Source organism: Amblyomma maculatum, chromosome 2 (assembly GCF_055883805.1).
Source record: "Amblyomma maculatum isolate TAMU_Amacu chromosome 2, ASM5588380v1, whole genome shotgun sequence".
Lineage (NCBI taxonomy): Eukaryota > Metazoa > Arthropoda > Arachnida > Ixodida > Ixodidae > Amblyomma > Amblyomma maculatum.
The window spans coordinates 213645488-213664951 of record NC_139345.1 but is presented as its reverse complement, the minus strand read 5'-3'; the positions used below and the strand labels follow the sequence as shown (position 1 = coordinate 213664951).

At 46.6% G+C, this 19464-nt stretch overlaps 1 protein-coding gene across 2 annotated transcripts in view; it reads right to left on the bottom strand.

The window, feature by feature from the left end:
- Window positions 1–19464, bottom strand: part of Bcs1 (mitochondrial chaperone BCS1) — a 145154-nt gene that overhangs the window by 79176 nt on the left and 46514 nt on the right. For both annotated transcript variants that reach the window (XM_084595735.1, XM_084595734.1), the window contains exons 5-6: window positions 8893–9087; window positions 7169–7232 (exon numbers count right to left, since the gene is read on the bottom strand). In XM_084595735.1, the coding sequence (XP_084451861.1) occupies window positions 7169–7232; window positions 8893–9087 (259 nt within the window). The remainder of the gene's footprint in view (window positions 1–7168; window positions 7233–8892; window positions 9088–19464) is intronic.

The following is a 19464-nucleotide window of genomic DNA, read 5'->3' as shown; positions in this document are numbered from 1 at the left end:
AAGTTGCAGGAGCATTGCAGAGCCCGAAAGGCATTACATTAAATTCAAACAAGCCATCGGGTGTGATAAAAGCCGTTTTTTTCGTGTCGTCAGGGTGCATAGGGATCTGCCAATATCCCGATCGCAGATCGACGGATGAAAAATATGATGCGGAGAACAGACAATCGCTGGCGTCATCGATCCGGGGAAGGGGATACACATCTTTCTTTGTTGCAGCATTCAGCCGGCGATAATCGATGCAAAAGCGCCATGCACCATCTTTCTTCTTCACCAGAATTATAGGGGCGGCCCAGGGACTGCATGACTCTTGAATAACACCCTTTTCCAGCATATCCCGAACCTGCTCACTGATGACCTGGTGTTCTGTTGGCGACACTCTGTATGGCTTCTGTTGAATTGGGTGTGAGTAGCCTGTATCAATGCGATGCCGGGTACATGTCACAAGAATGCACCGTGAGCCGCTGGGCTCCGAAAAATCAAAGATGGAAGAATACTTGGCCTCCAAAACGTCAAGCTGTTCACTGGTTAGAGAGCGGCTGATCATCCGATGCAGTTGTGAGTCAGGGGCTGGAGGCAGCACTTTCGCCAGGTGCATCAGTAACCAAAGCCACCGACGGAGCGTCATCTTTGCTGCACATCGCAATCTTTATATTCACAGGCAAAACTAAAGGTTGCGAAGAACAATTGATGGCCCACAGCCGTAAGCAGCCCTTGACCACCGACAGTAGGCAATGAAGAACAAGAATGTGTTTCTTTGCACAGTTAGAATGAAGTGGTGCCACCATAGCGTCGAAGGTGTCGGAGGCACGGTTGGGGCACAAAACTGGGATGCACACCATAGACAGGGCTGGCACATTGGTATCCTCTGTTACGCAGAACACATCCTCACGCACGTGTGGCTCCTCTAAAAGTCTATCAATGCAGACTTCTCCAGAGCGGCTGTCAACCGTAGCGCCACAAAACTTCAAAAAGTCCATTCCTAAAATGATGTCATGCGTTGAGTGGGTAAGACGACAAATTTGGCTTGAAAAATTGCACCACAGACACTTGCGCACTGCACACACTCATAGGCCGCAACGCCTCTCCACTCGCACCACAAAATGTTGAAGCACGGTCATATTCAAACATCACTCTGCGCTCCAACAAGCGCCTAAACTGATTACTCATCACAGACACAGTCGCACCCGTATTCACCAAAGCTAATGTATACACACCATCAATTAACACACGAATTTTGTTTTTGAGCATTATAGTAGTTGGAGGGATGTTGACACACAGCACATTTCCAGCGGCCTCATCCCCATTGGTCGCACTGGTTAGGTTTTCTGACGGGGCGACATGAAGCGCCGCCGCGGTGATGGAGAACGAGGAGCACGGAAAGTGGGTCGAGGATTAACACTTCGATCAGACGCAGAGAAATGGTCGCGGAGATTCTCGTTCTGAATGTTGCCGTAATACCCACGCAGAGTATTTGATTGCTCAAAAACGGAGCCGTATTGACGATTGTTGGGTACTGTTGGAGGCGCCGGGCGGTTATAGCGTGGCGGGAACCTACTGCGGCAGTACCTGGCGATGTGACCTTCGATGCCGCAGCTGTAGCATATCAGTGGGGAAGGTAGTAAACGCTGTTGTGGATAAGAGCCATGAACAGCAGCGCGCGTCGTAGGTCTGGCTGAATGCACATACTGCTCAGGAATCCCGGTAGATCGAATCGAAGGTCTAGGTGTACTTGATGCGACGTCATACCTTGGGGCGTCAAGCATCGACGCATTCTGGTTCGCAAAATGCATAGGTGGGTAGTCAATTGAATGGAAAAACAGCGCAAAAGATGAACACCACAGCAAAAGAAACACAAGACGAGCGCTGACTCACAACTGAAAGTTTATTAAAGAGGGAACACAATATATGGAAAAAAGGACAAGCACAAACACGTGTTGCTACGTGAGATGCAGGCACGCAATCTCACTTTCATGAAGAAAAATGAATGGCTTACTAACACACAACCTAGTTTTTTTCCTCATGTGGTAGGCCTCCATTATCTCACGTGTTAAGCGGGCCAGGTGCTTATAAAGGATATCAGAATAGTGCAGTTCATCTTTTGCACTGTTTTTCCATCCAATATGTTCCACCAAATCGCCCGTTTCGCTATAGTCAATTGAAGCTGCATAAAGTTCTGCATAAAGAAAGTAACAAAATTTCCATAAAGAAAGGTGTTAGGCAAGGAGACACAATCTCCCCAGTACTATTCACAGCTTGCTTAGAGGAAGTATTCAGAGACTTGGAATGGGAGCAGTTAGGGATAAGGGTAGATGGAGAATACCTCGGTAATCTGCGATTTGCTGATGACATTGCCTTGCTAAGCAACTCGAGGGATGAACTGCAAATAATGATTGGTGACCTAGACAGAAAAAGTAGAAAGGTAGGCTTGAAAATCAATATGCAGAAGACTAAGGTAATGTTCAACAGCCTCGGGAAGGAACAGCAGTTTACATTAGGTAGCGAAGTACTGGAAGTAGTAGGCGAATATGTCTACTTAGGACAGGTAGTAACCGCAGATCCGGACCATGAAAAGGAAATAACAAGAAGAATAAGATTGGGATGGAGCGCATTTGGCAAGCACTCGCAGATTATGACTAGCAGCTTACCGGTATCGCTCAAGAGGAAAGTATACAACAGTTGCATCTTGCCTGTACTCACCTATGGGGCTGAAACGTGGAGGCTAACCAAGAGAGTTCTACTTAAGTTGAGGACAACCCAGAGGGCTATGGAACGAAAAATGGTAAGGGTAACATTAAGCGATAGAAAGCGTGCAGAGTGGGTCAGAGAAATAACTCAAGTTACCGACATTCTAGTGGAAATTAAGAAGAAGAAATGGACATGGGCAGGACATGTAGTGCAAAGAGAGGATAACCGATGGTCGCTGAGGGTAACAAACTGGATTCCAAGGGAAGGAAAGCGTAGCAAGGGGCGGCAGAAAGTTAGGTGGGTGGATGAGATTAAGAAGTTCGCAGGGGTCAAGTGGATGCAGCTAGCACAGAACCGAGTTAAGTGGAGAAGTATGGGAGAGGCCTTCGCCCTGCAGTGGGTATAATCAGGCTGATGATGATGATGATGATGAATTGAAGCTGCAACTTTAGGAGCTTGGGAGAAAGGCTGCACTGCAATTGCTTGTGGTGGTGAAACCGGCCGTCTAGAGACCCTCTGAACAGAGACCTCAGCAGATTCATGCAGGGAAAGTGGGCTGAGCCGTAAAAGTTCTTCCCGCACGATTTGCTGGATAGTCGACGGAGGATCTAGGTGGGCTTGGTCATCAAGGCTGGCACAGTAGGCACGTTGGCCAACCGCCCAAATTTCGGTGCAATACGACGTGTTTTGAATGTTTGAAACGCGCGGATATGTCTAATGACTTACGGTGAAATAAGCAAGGGGTGTTTATTTACAGTGCTGTGGCAGCCGAACCAGGTGAAGCCTGCTAGCCCCAAAAACCAACACTTCTTCCTCTTCCTTCTTAACTCCTCCGTGCTCTGCTAGAGACCAAGTCCGTAACAAAACACATAAGGTCTTTATCGTAAATAAGTGAATGGGGGCTTCTGAAGGTCCCCTCAAACTTTGAAAATCTCATTTATTGCCTAAAGTAAAATATTTATAAACATATAGGTGAATTAATTTAATTATTTGGAAAAAAAGAAATGTGTGTGGCTACCCCCCCAACATGGCTACCGACAACATGCAACTGTTGTCTCTTGCCTACCCCAAATATTTTCCTTTTCAGTCCTTGACCCAAATAGCTGGGACACTCAGTACAGTACAACCTCGATAATTCGAACTCGGTTAATTCGAAATCCCGGATAATTCGAAGGTTTTCTGCAGTCCCGTATTTTCCAATGTAAATTTGGCCGGATAATTCGAACAGGCGGCCTGCGCCAGCCCGGTTAATTCGAAAATTTGGACTGCTATGCGGCAATGCCTGATCCATGTTTTGCCGCAAACCCGGCGAAACGACGGCCCTACGGAGCCGCGAGGCAAAGCCACATAGTAATGGTGATGATTTATAGGCGAAGCGCCCCAGCCGGAGCACTCTGCACAAAAATCGGTCCACAGTGCGCCTCGCGCACCGCCAAAACACGCACCTGCAGAGGAGAAGACGTGCTTCACTGCAACACGGCGGGCATACCGGTTTTTATCACGTGACCTCGCCTCCACTCCATCCCTTGGTGTGCTTCGCCCACTCTTCCCCCGTGCCTCCGACGCTGCAAGTACGCCACCACCACCGCCGCGCCGGTCTCGCCTGCGCCATTTCTTTGTGTTGTGCGCTGTGGTTAGGGGTCGGCTACTGTGCCGTTTTTTTGGGCGGGACTGTGCAGAAGTGCTAGCTTTGTGACCGTAGCAGTGCAGAAATGCCAAAGTACAAGACTTTAACGCTGCAGCAGAAGTTCTGCTTGATCCAGAAAGAAGGCAAGAGCGCTTGTTCGAAGACCGAGTTGGCCAAAAGGCATGGCGTGCCCCTCTCGACGTTGTCCACAATATTGAGCAACAAGTCAAAAATACTAGAAGCTTAGGTCTACGGCAAGACCTATTCTTCGAAGCGGTCACGAGTGCGGGCTCCCACGTATCAAGATGTGAAAGCTGCTCTGCTTCGCTGGCTGCAGAAAGCAAACGCTGCCCACCTTCCCGTCAATGGAACGCTACTGCGGGAGAAGGCCAACGACCTAGCTCTACAACTTGGGCACGAGGAATTTAAGTACAGCAATGGATGGTTTTGCCGTTTTAAAGAACGCAATAATTTAACCTTTCTCACCGTCTGTGGTGAGAGCGGCAGCACTAACGAGAGCGTTGTCGAGGATTGGAGAAACCACACATTGGCGCCGCTGCTTAGCGAGTACGGTGCAGACGACGTTTACAACCTTGACGAGGCTGCACTTTTTTATAAGATGCTGCCAACAAAAACATTCGCAGTGAAGAACACCGCCATCAAGGGTAGGAAACAGGCCAAGGACAGGATTACTGTGCTGTTCGGCACAAACATGTGCGGTAAACACAAGCTGCCGCTACTGGTCGTCGGGAAGACGGGGAAGCCTCGCTGCTTCAAAAATGCGCGGCTGCCGCCAAAGGATGAACTCGTCTACAGGCACAATAAGAAAGCCTGGATGACAGGTGCAATATTTGAAGAGTACGTGCGGCAACTTGACCACAAGTTCGCGGCCACGGGCAGGAATGTCCTATTTGTCGTCGACAACTGCCCGGCACATGCCGACATTCCACATCTCCAGGCCATCAGGATGGTATTTTTACCTCCGAACACCACTTCGATCTCACAGCCGATGGACCAAGGCGTCATTCACCACACTAGGAAGATTTATCGGTACCATCTGCTCAAGCGCATGCTCCTTTGCTACGACAATGGCAAGGAGTACTCCATCGACCTCCTCGGAGCCATATGCCTCATGGTGTACGCTTGGAAACAAGTGGAGCCCACATTGATCAGGCGGTGTTTTGAACACGCTGGTTTTTCCAGTGAAAGCACTGTTGATGCCGATGCAGACCACCCATGTACTACTACTCTTCACGAAGAAGGAGCAGAGTATTGCGACCGCATCAATGCGCTCTGCGCAGAGGATGAGTCCAACGCAGTCGGCTTCGCCGAGTATATCAACATTGAGAGCGAAGAGCAGACTGGCTACTCTGACTTGGAGAGTGAGATCACTGCTGGTACGAACATGCGCGATGACAGCGACGATAGCGACGACGACACCGACGAGCCTCCCCGAGCACCTGCTCTTGGTGAAGTTATCGGATCGCTGAACGTTATCCGCAGTTTTGTTGAGTGCCACGGTGGAAGTTCAGAGATGTTTCGTCTATTTGACCAACTCGAGAGCATGACCTTAGGAGCCGCAAACTACCGGACGCGGCAAACCAGCATCTCTGATTACTTTCAGTAGTAATTCAAAATATGCCGAATAAAGGTAACACGTTCCTGCAACGAATTTTTTTGCCTAAGTCTTATTTCTTGGTGTGTTCGGTTAATTCGAAAACCCGCTTAATTCGAAGATTTCTCGCGGTCCCGATGACTTCGAATTAACGAGGTTGTACTGTATATGGCCTATAACTGACAGCCGAATTTCATTCCGTGACGGAGTAGGCCCAAATGAACAATGCCGGCCACCACTGATCACAACATGCGAAAGAGGCATCGAAGCTTGGTATCAAAAGTGGTATGTCAAAACTTGGCCACCATAAAAGTAGAGGCTTAATTTGTGCAGATAGTGCACTATGAAGTCAGCCTTGCAGTTGTCACCTATATTATAATTGCTGTAAACCCCCAGGTCTAAAACGAGTAGCTCATGACAATAATACAAAGAAGGGAGTGAACAGCGACTTACACAATGGAAAGCATAGGAGTTGGTGAAATTTGGAGGCTGTGGGTTTGGATCTTACTGGCAGCATGTGGTTGCTTCTTTCCAATTGATTACCTCTATGATTACAATACAGCCGTGAATTCCCTACAGAACCACTAGGGGGTGCCGTTTCTGTTTGTGATGTTTCTGAAAGTTGAGACTGGATTGAATTTTGGAACAGGCAGTGCTGCCTGCGAGAGGTACACACCAAGGGTAGGGAACGGGCAAGTGCGGCGCGTGAGAGAGGAGGGTGCTTTTCTGGAACGCAGCGAAAATGTGAAACTAACATTGAAGTTAGGGGGGCACTTGCACGGGGGGAGGCATTTGCTTTTAATTTTATGATATATTGGAGTGAAGTGCCTCATTACAGAATTACAGCCTGCCTTTGATAATAGTACAACATCAGCTGGTGACCTAGAATATGATTCCTGCTGGCCCTGCAGAACAAAGGATTTCAGCTTATCAAAGGGGAAACTGCCCACAGCTCAAAACACTCCTTCAGCACAGACAGGTGAGTATACTGAGCTGCTGCTGCTGCCTGGTTATTCTCCCAGAGGAGAACGCCGAAAGAGGGTCCTGCCCAGTAGTGAGCAGACAGCATAAAAACTTTATCTATGCTTGAAGGGAAACAAATGTTCTTCTTTTTTCATGACACTGAACCCCAATGTTGCGAAAGATACTGATCACAAGAAATAACGCCAGTGAGCAAAGTGGCCTAGCTGTGGGGCTTGCCAATCCCAGACAGACGAGCCATTTCAGGGCAAACAACTCACATGAAGCTGCTCTTGCCACAGCCTGGAGGCCCATACAGCAGGTAACCTCGGCGGTATGGGATGCCTGCAACGAGAGAGAGACGCAGTAGGAGTGAACTCAGAATGCCTGGGCTTCATCCTCAGCGTGACACACAGGAAAGCCTCGAACATGTGCGTCAGAAATATATTTGCCACCCCACGCTCTTCAACTCATCTTTCAGTCCAAAGAGGTGAAAAGTGGCCACTGTCATCATACAAGGAAGACGAATGCCACAGTTCTGCCATGCGAAGACAGAAGGAGGGGCATAGCAATGTGTCAACAGGCACAAATACGACAACAATGTCAACAACAGCAATCAAAGATTATCTCACAGTGCCCCACAATAACTTGCAGCAAACCTTGACACCACAGTGGCAAAAAAGAAAGTGCTCAAATTACAGGGCCATTGTAGCGACAGCTGGTGCAACATGGTGCAGTGAAGGCAGTGTCAGCCAACCCCTTCCAACAGTGCTGTTGAACAAGGAGCCAACATTCTTCCCGTGAGTTTCCTCTCACAGTTTTCGCGACTGTCATCACCCATGAAAAAAAAATAGTATTGACTCGAATTTTGTGTGCATTTGTCCGCTGCATGACTTACAGTCATGTTGTAGTCTCATGAGGTGATGCAGCGCAGCCATCCATTGCCTCTCTCTTCACCTCCCTCTAAATGCAAGGAGAGCATTTCCATTTCTCCCTTCTACCGTCCGCAGCAGTTGGTGTTTCGCTCTGTTACTACCTGCCATGTTACGCCAGCCACACCAATGACAAATCCAGGCACTTCAATGCTGTGCTCTAATAGAGGCACAAATTACGGGATTAGTGGCTAAGAGAGCAGCACAATGCGTGTGTACGCAAATGAGGGTCCACAATAGAAGCCAGCAGGCTGGAAAAATTAATGAAATTACATCATACCCTTAACCCCCCCTTCAATAAAGTGACACAATGATGGAGGTGCAGCCTTTTGTGTGGAATTTCGTCACCTGAATGGAAATGTCCCTGAGACGAGTACATCTACTGTGGGCCAAAGATTCAAGTCCAATCCCCTCAGAAACATGTGAATAAGTCCTGGTTCAGTTCAGTTTATTACTTTAAAGGTCCCCCGTAAGGGGGCATTACATAAGGGGTGGGATTATACACAAAAAGCACATATCTAATGATTAAACAATCAGTGAAATAAATGATCAGTTAAATGTGCTAAAAATGTCAACGGGCACGTGGTAGCAGTATTGTCATGGAGAAGGTTGAATTTCGACTCTATTTCAAGCTACGACTCAAAGACTTATCATTACTGGATAAAAACGATTCTTTCTAGCCTCTAATGCACACAAATTTCTTTTAGTTAAACCTGCAATTTTACATATTCAGAGTTGTGTGTGCAAGCTTAATTTTAGTCCAATGCCAAAATATTGCCCTCCGATGGAACGTTTGCAGAATATATGAGAGATTTTCACCCACACATTGCCCAGCAGCGCATAAAATTTGGCCACAATGCGCTCAAAAGGTCCTGATGTCATCCTGATGAGGTGAGGATGCTTGTACCACATGAGGTGATGCTCGGGAGACTTGCTGCTGTCTAAGCCAGCATTCCTTGTGGTCCCTTCAAGTCTAAATTAATTAGCATTCAGTAGCCACTGCAATAATTTTATTTAGCCAGTCAAGAGCCAACCCATAGATTTCATTTCGTCACTCATTTTGCATGACATACCTCGCTCAGCGTACCACTGGGGGTTGGCAATGAACTCCCGAATGTCGGCCAGCAGGCGCTCGGCAATGCCCACGTCCAGAATGACCGAGTCCAAGGGTCTTCGTTGACGGGGTGTCCCAAAAGGCCGCCACTCAGAGCCCATTGCACAGTAGACCACCGTGCGACCGGCCTCTTTCTCCAAGGCCAGGGAGCGTGCTGCGAGAAATAGGTTTCCACATGTCTAATAGTACTTATAGAAGAATACAGCGCAGTAGTGAAACCGACAAGAAAGATGGACGTAAGCACAGGCGCTGACAACCGTATTTTCTGGTTTATAAGACGCACCTTAGTATAAGACGCATCCTTTAAACAAAAAATTGGTATACAAGACGCACCCTTGTATAAGACGCATCTCAATTTATTCACGTTAGGGCAACAGAACTTGACTACATATACCTGCTCGACCATCGCGTGCTATGTGCTTGAAAGAAAATTTGTTATGTGCACGTGCGAATGATAGAAAAAAAAAAAAAGAGGTAACACTTACGAGCAAAAAAATTCTTGCTCAGTGAGAGCAGGAAAACTATTATTACTCAAAGTCTTGAAAGGCTTCATCTTGGTACGTGGTTGCTAATTTCTTGCGACAGTATTCAGGCATCCTCTTTACGCTCATAATTACTGCGCTGATCGTCGCTGCGTGCAGGCGCTTGACGCGCGTGGCAAAGCACATGCAGGAAGGAGCAAGCACACATACAAAAGCCACCACACAATGTTGTAAATCGTAACTGGAAAAGAGAGTCGGCTCGATCTGGCTTGTCTTGACAGCATGGAAAGGGCGAGGAGCATGAACGTCGCTACCTTATGGCATTCTGCCAGTGAGACAGCTGTACAATTTTAGAAAACTATAATGACTGTAGATATTGTAATCGCAGGTGTCACTGCCGTTACCGTTTCATGATAAAGTTCGCTTCTGAACAGTGCGCAAAAGGAAAAAAAAAAGCGCAAGTACGACGCACCGTTGTATAGGATGCACCACCGAAAATTTTGTTAGAAAACCATGTATTATAAATCAGAAAATACGATAACAACACGGTTTACTGACTTGAACTAGCTTACATAGCCACCAGTCCCAAGACAATACAAAAAAAGAGCAACAAACAACTCGTGTAACCATGGCACAACAAGCATCTCGTTGGACCTTTTCTTCCAACCTTTAACATGTTCACGGGTGTTTAAAGACAACAACTCTTTTTCAGCCAGGTGAACGGACATCATGCCGACACACTTATCAGAGCATTTTGACATGGCCCGAGCTTCTGCTATCAATCTTATGGTGGTGTCACGACCCCTGTGCAGAACAGCTTTTCTTTCAAAGGTAGGTGTGCAGTTCTTAGACTTACTGCTTCAAGTAAATAAACAGTGCTGTTAGCCAGAGCCTGTGTTTATGCCCTTCTTTTTTGTCCCTGTCACTATTGCGCCTTCTGTTCCACATGTCAAACCTCGGCTAGTGGCAGCGACACTGAGGACTAGCTGCCACTGGGTTGGTTCAGATTTAATGCTCTGAGGGATGTCATAGTGGAGGCTTGTGAATAATCTTAACCACTTGGGGTCTCATGCATTGACACTGTATATTCACATTCATCAAGAATGTGAATATGTGAACCCCTGCTTGACCCTAGTTGGATAGGGCCAGGCACAAGCTGCACTGTGAACACTGTGAATTGAAACCTTCAAGGGCAGTCCAAAGATTCATGCACTGTGCCGGAAGCGCAAGAGTTTTAGCATTAGTAATTTCAGTTCTTGGAAGATTGCCGCTTCTCCTCAATTGTCTTTCTCCTCAACGACGTCTTTCTGAACAAATTGGGCGTGAGCCGTTCGTCGGTGGCAAGAGTACATAGGCTCGGGAAGAGTTCAGATGGCAAGCCAATTATCGTGTATTTCCAGGACTACACGGAAAAACGTTCAGTCATGCAGAACGCATACAAGCTAAAAGGCACATAAATTTCTCTTCAAAATGATTATTGCGCAGACACACGGCGCAAACGCAAACTGCTTTGGATTAGTGCGAAGGCAGAAAAAGATAGCGGAAAAAAGATCCAGTTGATACACGATAAGCTACGAACTGATGGCCAGTATTTTTCTCGGGATGATGCCTCCAACTGCTGCAAACAAATTTCTAAAACTGATAGCTCACCAAAATTCTAGAACGAACAGCTCAACGTCCGAAAGCTAGCTTTTGCAGGCGCATCAGCTCTGGCTTCTTTCAGTCAATGCCACAAGTATTGTGAATAAAACAGATAAGCTTTTGTTATATGATCCCCATGTCTACCTCATTCCGGAAACTTGGTTGTATGAAGCCATTCGCGACGATGAAATAGTTCTGCCAAACTATCATATGTACAGAAAAGATAGGGGTTCTCGCGGTGGCGGTATTGCAGTCCTAACAAAATCCAGTGTTCATGTAACAGTTGCAGATCAAATCCAGGAACACGGAAGTTTGTTCTTGAAGGTATCTATCTGGGGAATGTCGTTTTTTTTTTGTGCTCTGTATATCGGGCTCCAGGGGCTGATGACTCTTTTATGCATCAGTTATATGATCACCCCCTGAGACTAAGAGGGAAAAACTTAATAATAACAGGTGACTTTAATCTGCCGTGTCTAAACTGGAATCGTTTAAATTATGGTTCGTCGGTTTCTGGTGACTTGGCGATAGATATTATGTTCACTCTGGGCCTCCAGCAGGTTGCTGATAAAGATACCCAGGGAAATAGTATTGTTGGTCTTCTATTCCCGAGTGAAGTATTTTCTGATGGAACGACAATGGTCGAGCCATACTGGTATATCAGACCACAAGGTGATATCTTTTTGCTGGAAAATTTCTGAGCAGAAGCACCAAAATCAAACAACAATAAAAACAATAAGAAATTTCACTAAGGCAGACTATTTTGCGATTATAGATTATTTAGATACACATCTTGATATAATCGAAAATAATGTTGAACTTTCATGGCAACGTTTTGAGGAGACTGTAAAGTACTGTACAGAGCACCTTTAAAAGTAGTTCGAAAACAGCGCCTGAATCCTTGGATAAATAGAGATATTATTCAGACCAAGCGTAAAATAAAAAGACTGAGAAAGAGGAGCAAAGTGACCACCCCGCAGATTACGGAGCTGAAGCAAGACTTACCAAAAAAGGTAAATTTGGCCAGAGATAGGTTCTACAGTTCGAATCTGGAAGAATTTATTTCTAGCGATCCTAAAAAGTTTTGGCTGCACCTAAGCCAAAGAAAACAACAGATACAACACATTAAAATCAACGGAATTGAAATAGAGGATGTGCACTGCATTGCTGAATATTTCAATGTATATTTTCAAAGTGTGTTTGCAGAACGAGATCAATGTGAACTTTTCAGTACTAGTAGCCCGTCAGTAGATCATATTTTAATCAGTCGTGAAGTGTCCTGGCACTGCTTTTAAATATAAATATTAAGAAGTCTGCTGGGCCTAATAGCATTGCAAATGCTTTCTTGAGGCGATATTCTGAACAAATATCTGAATTCATTTCTAATTTTTTTCAGTTATCCTTAAAACTAAGCGCAGTACCATCAGTCTGGAGAAAAGCACGTGTTGTGCCGGTACACAAGAAAGGGGACCGCCAAACTGTTTCAAATTACTGTCCTATATCTAATTACTAGCACGTGTTGTAAGCTATTAGAACATATTGTCGCTAGTTTCATACAAGAGTTTTGAAAGATCATAGCATACTATCAACTTTTCAGCATGGTTTCAGAAAAGGACTCCCACTGTGACCCAACTCGTAACAACTGTACATGAGCTATCCCACATACCTGATTTATCTGGACAAATAGATGTGCTCTTTCTGGACTTCAGCAAAGCTTTTGAAAAAGTTCCCCATGGAAAGCTATTATATAAATTAGATAAAATTGGACTTCCAGTTGGTATCATACAGTGGATTTGTGCTTATCTCAAAAACAGAGAACGAATTGTTGATGTTAGAAACTGTACTTCAAGTGCTCATCAGGTCACCTCAGGAGTCCCTCAGGGCAGTGTGCTAGGACCATTGTTATTTTTAATTTATATTAATGACTTGATTGACGTTATTCCTGGTAATGTGTCCATTCGGTTATACGCGGACGATTGTGTTATCTTCAATGATGATCATGATGATCATGATGTGTTGCAGAGATGCCTTGCAGAAATTACTCACTGGTGTTCCAATTGGGGTATGTAGCTGAATGCAGAAAAAACTACTTTTACGCGTAACAAGAAAAAAATCTCCTAGCATTTTTCCATACCAACTTGGAAATAGAACTGTTCTCGAAGTCAACAAATACAAATACCTAGGTGTTACTCTTAACAATAAGCTCACATGGTCAACACATATCTCAGATGTTTGCTCAGCTGCGCTAAAAGTTATGATTCATAAAGAGAAAGCTTAAAAATGCGCCTGTAAGAACTAAAATGTTAGCCTACAATGCAATAGTGAGATCTAAGTTAGATCAGAAAGAAGAAACGCCTGAGCTGATACGTGTCCGCTTAGAGCTCTGTGTTTTCATCTTGTTTCACCTATTTTCTGTCGTTTTGTGTGGGTAGGAAAGTGCCCTCCGTGAGAACAAATGCCGAAGACGCCCCTGTCGAGCGATTTCCACCTCAGTAGGCCCTTTCTCAAGTAAGGAAGTCCAACTGGATCCCTCAGACGCAGGCTAGGCTTAGCTTGGCGTTGCCGAGCGAGGCTGGGCTACGCGCCTGCATGGATTCTGCTTCGCCGACGACAGCTGTGCGGATTTCCGCTGTGTTACAACCTGACGCAGCATCCATGTCCACGCAATCTTCGACGCCTACATGCCCCCAGTCTGCTTTGTCTTCGGATGTAACGACTTCGGCTTGTCCCATGGATTGCTACGCCGCCTCTGTGCCTGTGACCTTCCCTCAAGGAACTGTGCTCGTCGCACCGGTTCAGTCTTCACTTCCAAGGCCAACTACAGCGTGTCAGCCCCTGACACCACCACAGATGCTGCCCGTGAGTCGAGCCTCGCTTCCACCTGCTGCTAACTCGTTCCGCGTCACCATCAAGCCCACATTGCGCTTTGATATAATGACTATCCCTCCCCGGTGTGTCCAAGCCACAATTGACCAAGTTCTAGGTTCTACTAACTACTGTGGATTTGTCGTCCATCGCCCATCGAACACCATTACGGTGAACTTGCCATCCTTGGTGGACACCCAGAAAATGTGTGCAGTTACTCAAATTCCCCTTAATCCGAATGAGCATGTCCCAGTGCAAATATACTTTGCCTCTGGCCCTGACACCCTCCGCTGTGTGGTTTACCATGTCGACAGCAGAAGTCCACCTGAGGAGGTGTGAGCAAACATTCACTGTTCAACTCACACAGTGTTGAAAGCATGGCCTCTGGGGCGCCAGGGTTCATACCTACTCACCCTACAAGGCCCGTTGACTCTGCCTGAGTACCTAACCTATTATGGTGCGATTATCAAACCACAGCCCTTCCGAAGTCGTCGTATATTTTGTTATCACTGCCATAAAGAAGGGCACATGCAAAATACCTGCCCTAATCCGGCAGCTGTGGCCGACATGAATGAACCAACAGCGCTTTATGCACCCCCGCATGTCCAAAGAAGAAGCGAACGAGGCCGTCGTGCAAGCCGCCTGGAAAAACAGATATTCCTATAAGTAATCGCTTCACTGCTCTTAAATGTGATGAAACAGACTTCCCTGCACTTGCTTTACTTGACCCACCTGCTCACCTTACGTCTTCTCAGCATCGTTCATACGCACAAGCGACTCACCCTTGTGGATCAAATGGTACACCAAAACAGCCAGTGCATCAATCACATGTGGATGCCGCAGATGAAGACGCTGTTTTAGACAATGCCATTGCAGAGGCTCGCCAACGTCTAGAAGAACTCACCCAGCTTTGAGAACAGCGTTGCTCTCACCCCTCTCGAAGAAGTCTAATACCTCGTAATAAGGTTTCAGACAAATCACCTCCAATAAGCATCAAACCCCAATCACGTGCAGATAACCTGTTAACCGTGACTACCCCGACAGTGAATAAAATATTAGCCCTTATGGAGCAGGTGACCTCCCTCATCGTAGAAGCTCTTCGGCCTCGCAGTGGATAATGCACTGTCTCTGGTGGTGCAGTGGAATTGTCGAGGCTTTGCGAATAAGGCCTCTGAAGTGAACATCCGTCTTCGCGACAAAAAGCTAAAGGCGCGGGCCTTCCTACTTCAAGAGCATAACTCACTTCCTCGCCTTTCAGGATTCTGCGCTTAGCATTCACTTTCCATTCCTGATCGCCGTTGTATCACCTCTTCTCTCAGCCCAAGTAAATCTGCAATTTATATTCGCAGTTCAGTTCCCCACACACCGATCGACCTATCACGGTGGTGTAACACACGCCAAGAGGTTGTAGCACTCCTAGTTAAGCCTGTACGCACGCCACTTATTCTAGTTTCCTTTTATGGCCGTCCTGGTTCCGCATCTCCTAATCTTGGATGGGTTCATTTCCTGTGGTCTACCTACTCGGTTATCCCTATTCTAGTCGGTGGAGACTTCAACGGCACACACACCTCATGGGGTTACCCGTCGGATTCTCCCAGGGGTGCACACATCCAGGGCAGCTTTTCAGATAATTCTTTTCATCTTTTAAACCACCCGCATACATCTACCAGTCCACGAGGTGGGCCTTATTCACCTGATTTGACTTGGTGGTTAGGCCCCGGTAGCCCTCGTTGGGCTGTTGAACCAGATATCTGGGGTAGTGATCAGAGTCCTATCTTTATCTCTCTCACTCCTGCGCGCATATGTAAAATACGCCGTAGCGTACGAATAACATCATGGGACTCTGTACGTGCTGATAATCCTTTATCTGAATTCACCCCATCATCAGCATTGTCTACTCTCTCTGCTGTTCTTGCGTCCCACACGATTGCCACCACTGTAAATGAAGACGAGCCAAACCCGGACATCCACCTCCTGAATCTTTGGGCTCTGCGTCGCCAGGCAGATCATTATGCTGCTCGTTACCCCGATGACCCATCAGCTATCTCCGCTCTTCACCGAGCAACCGCACATGCGAGGCGGTATGAAAAGCGTCTAGGAAGGAAATGTTGGGCTGCATGGTGTGAGCGCCTGTCCTCCGAGCAGGGTAATCGACAACTTTGGCAAGTGTTTCACGCCATGGAGCGCTCTTCTCAAGTTTCTGATTACACAGAGAGCATTCGCCTTGCGATGAATGTAGATGAGGATACATTTGCAAAACAGGCGGCCAGACAGTTTTTTCCACACTATGATTCCACCTCGACTTCTCCACCTTGCTTACCGGTTACCGAACCCCCCGATGAGATTACTTCTGACCGAACCATGGCAGAGCTGCTGGCCTCCATTGAACGCCTCAAATCTAACTCTGCTCCCAGGCACGACGGCATACCTAACTCCTTATTCCGCAACTTGAAAGGGACTGCTTTGCAGGCCCTGTTCGATGCATTCAATGACGTGTGGCATTCTGGTGTCATGCCAGACGAATGGAAGCGTTCTATTGTTGTTTCAATACCGAAGTCAGGCCATCCTCCAGTATTTCTCTCAGCCCCTTCGTCCAATTTCCCTGACGCCAACAATCTGCAAGCTTTACGAAAATATTCTTGCCACTCGCTTATCGTGGTAGTTGGAATCCCATGACTGCTATCTAGAATCCCAAATCGGCTTCCGCCCACAAATAGGAGCGGAGGACGGCCTTGCTACTTTGGCTGCTGACGTGCTTCACCACTCTCCGCACAGTCATCTTGTTAGAACTGTGATCGCTATAGATATAACAAAGGCATATGATAACATCCTTCACTCAGCCATTCTTGCCTCCCCACAAACTCTTGGTCTCCCTCACAGGTTTCTCCTCTCCATTCACGCCTTTCTAAGAAATAGAACGTTCAGTGTGCGTGTCCATGAAAAGCCCTTTGGTCACTTCCCCTCAAACAGAGGAGTGCGCCAGAGCTCCGTTCTCGCCCCTACATTACTTAATGTGGCCTTCATTCCACTTGTTTGAGCCCTAGAGACGATCCCTTCTATATGCGTGCTTGTGTATGCCGATGATATAACCTTATGGTGCTGTCACCCAGATACGTCTGTCCATTAGGCGGCCCTCCAGCATGCGCTGGATGTATTGACATTTCGCCTCCCTCCTTTGGGTCTAACTCTTTCGCATACGAAATCCTAATTCATTCGCACTGGAAATAAAACTGGCTTACGGAAAGCTCCCACTATAAATTTTATGATAGATAATACCTTGATTCCTCAGGCACAAACCGTTTGCATTCTTGGTCTTCTTCATTCCTCTGGGACTGGCACCCCATGGCTGACAGCCATCCGTAAGTCCGCTCTCGCTACTCTAGGTCTGATTCGTCGCATAGCTATGCGCTCTGGCGGCGCGCGTGCTCACACGGCATGCCAGCTTGTTCGCTCTGTCCTTCAGCCGCGTATAATTTACCAGGCACAGTTTCAACGTCTCACCCGCAGACAGTGGGACTCCCTTGAGGCCATCAATCATGAGGCTATGCGTGCAATAACATGTCTCCCCCGTCTAACACCCATACCAGTACTTCAGGAGTACGCCCAGCTAAATACGCTCAGTGAACTCATTGATCAGCAGATGGCAAACAGAGCTTGCAAACAGTCTTTACAACTCCATCGCTTAAAGACACTACCTCCATGGTCGTACTGTCAGCTCACGGACAATCGCCCCACTGCTTCCCCGTCGGTATCATCCACACATCTGCCTGAAGAGTGCATATTATATACCGATGCATCACATAAAGTAGAGCGAGGTGTTACTCTTGTGTATAGTCCCTCTCATCCGCATCTGAACACTCACGTGACATATACCGCGGATACGTACACTCCTCTGGCACTAGAACTTCAAGCCATTTACAATGCCATTTATTCCCTTCCGCCAATTCCTACATTCAATGCAGTTCATCTTTACACAGACTCTCTCACTGCCCTTAAACAGCTTAAGGCCGTTTGACGCATATTCCAAACAACACAGTCCATTCATTTGCTCTGTTCAAAGTACCCACGTTCTGTGCGCATACACTGGATTCGCGGCCATGCTTGCGATCCACATGATATTCAAGCAGATGCTATGACGCACACAAACACATCAGGCGATCCACCACTTTCCCCTCTTCCCCCAGATCCGTTCCTGTCCCACGTGTCCGATTTTCAAGTTCTGCACCAGCGAACACGCGCTCTCATTCCTCCGTGTTCGCACTCTCTCCCTCGTAATCTTTCTCGGCAGGAGGAGGTATCAGTGCGTCGGATTCGGGCAGCGGCGGCTCTGACCCCATCTGTACGACATTGTTGGTGTGATAAAGATCTGCCAGTGACTGTCAGGTGCCCTCACTGTGACACTGCACCTGAGATCTGTGATGTGCGCCACTTGTTGTGGACGTGTCCAGCAACGACTCCAATTAGACAACGGCTACTCATGAAGGTGGGCCTGCGGTGGAACCGCGATTGTGGTTACGAGAAGTGGACAATGAACAATCGCTACACCGCCAACCTCTGCGAATACCTGAGCGCAACTGGACTTCACTCCTTCTTTTACCTTTTTATCTCCTGCATCCCATTTCCCCTTTTTCAACTTATGCCTTGTAGCAAACTTCTCGGAAAAAAAAAAAAAAAAAAGATTAGAATATGCTTCCGAACTTTGGGACCCACATACTATGAAGGACACTAAAGAACTCGAGCGAGTCCAGAGAAAAGCAGTGCAATTTATATACGGGAAATATGCCAGGAAGGATTCGCCGTCCTTAATAATGTTACAAAATAGAATACAGACACTCGAAATACGCAGAAAAATTAATCGTCTTGAACTACTACATAATACTCTTTCTGGAAAAAATAATATGACGCTACCAGCGTCTGTATGTTGGCCTTCTACGAGGAGAACACGACACAGTCATGAGTATTTGCTTGCACCAATCTTCGTACTTGTAAAGTACAGTTTTTTCCCTCCAACGGTGAACGAGTGGAATTCACTTCCCATTGGTGTATTTCAATCCAACGATTTCATGGCTGCATTGCAAAATCATTTTTGTGCAAGTTAGCGATGTTGACGTTTCATTTGTGGTTCTTTCTTGTGCATTATGTTCATTTCATGTTACATTTTATACGCTTTTCTGCGCCTTCTTTTTGTTTGTGGATAGCCCCTCCTGCTTGGGCCAAAGTATTGGCCTGCAGTATTACTAAATAAAATAAAAAAAATTGCTTATGAAAAGGGCAGTCAGCCATTGCCACGCTCCATAAAAATACTGAATGGCAACAAATTGGGATAATGGCAGAATGAGATTAAATGGAGTAATTTGACAAACTACACAGCAAGGAAAGCATAACAAATTATGCAGAGGAAAAAGCAGCAAAAAAAATAAATAAAGGTTCCATGGTTTGCTTGGAAAGAAAATGATTGAGTTAGTCTTGCGCCAATTATTCTGCTGGAAATGCTAGGCAACCCTATAGGTACCGTGCTTCAAGAGCTCAAGTGTGTGAGTTATGCA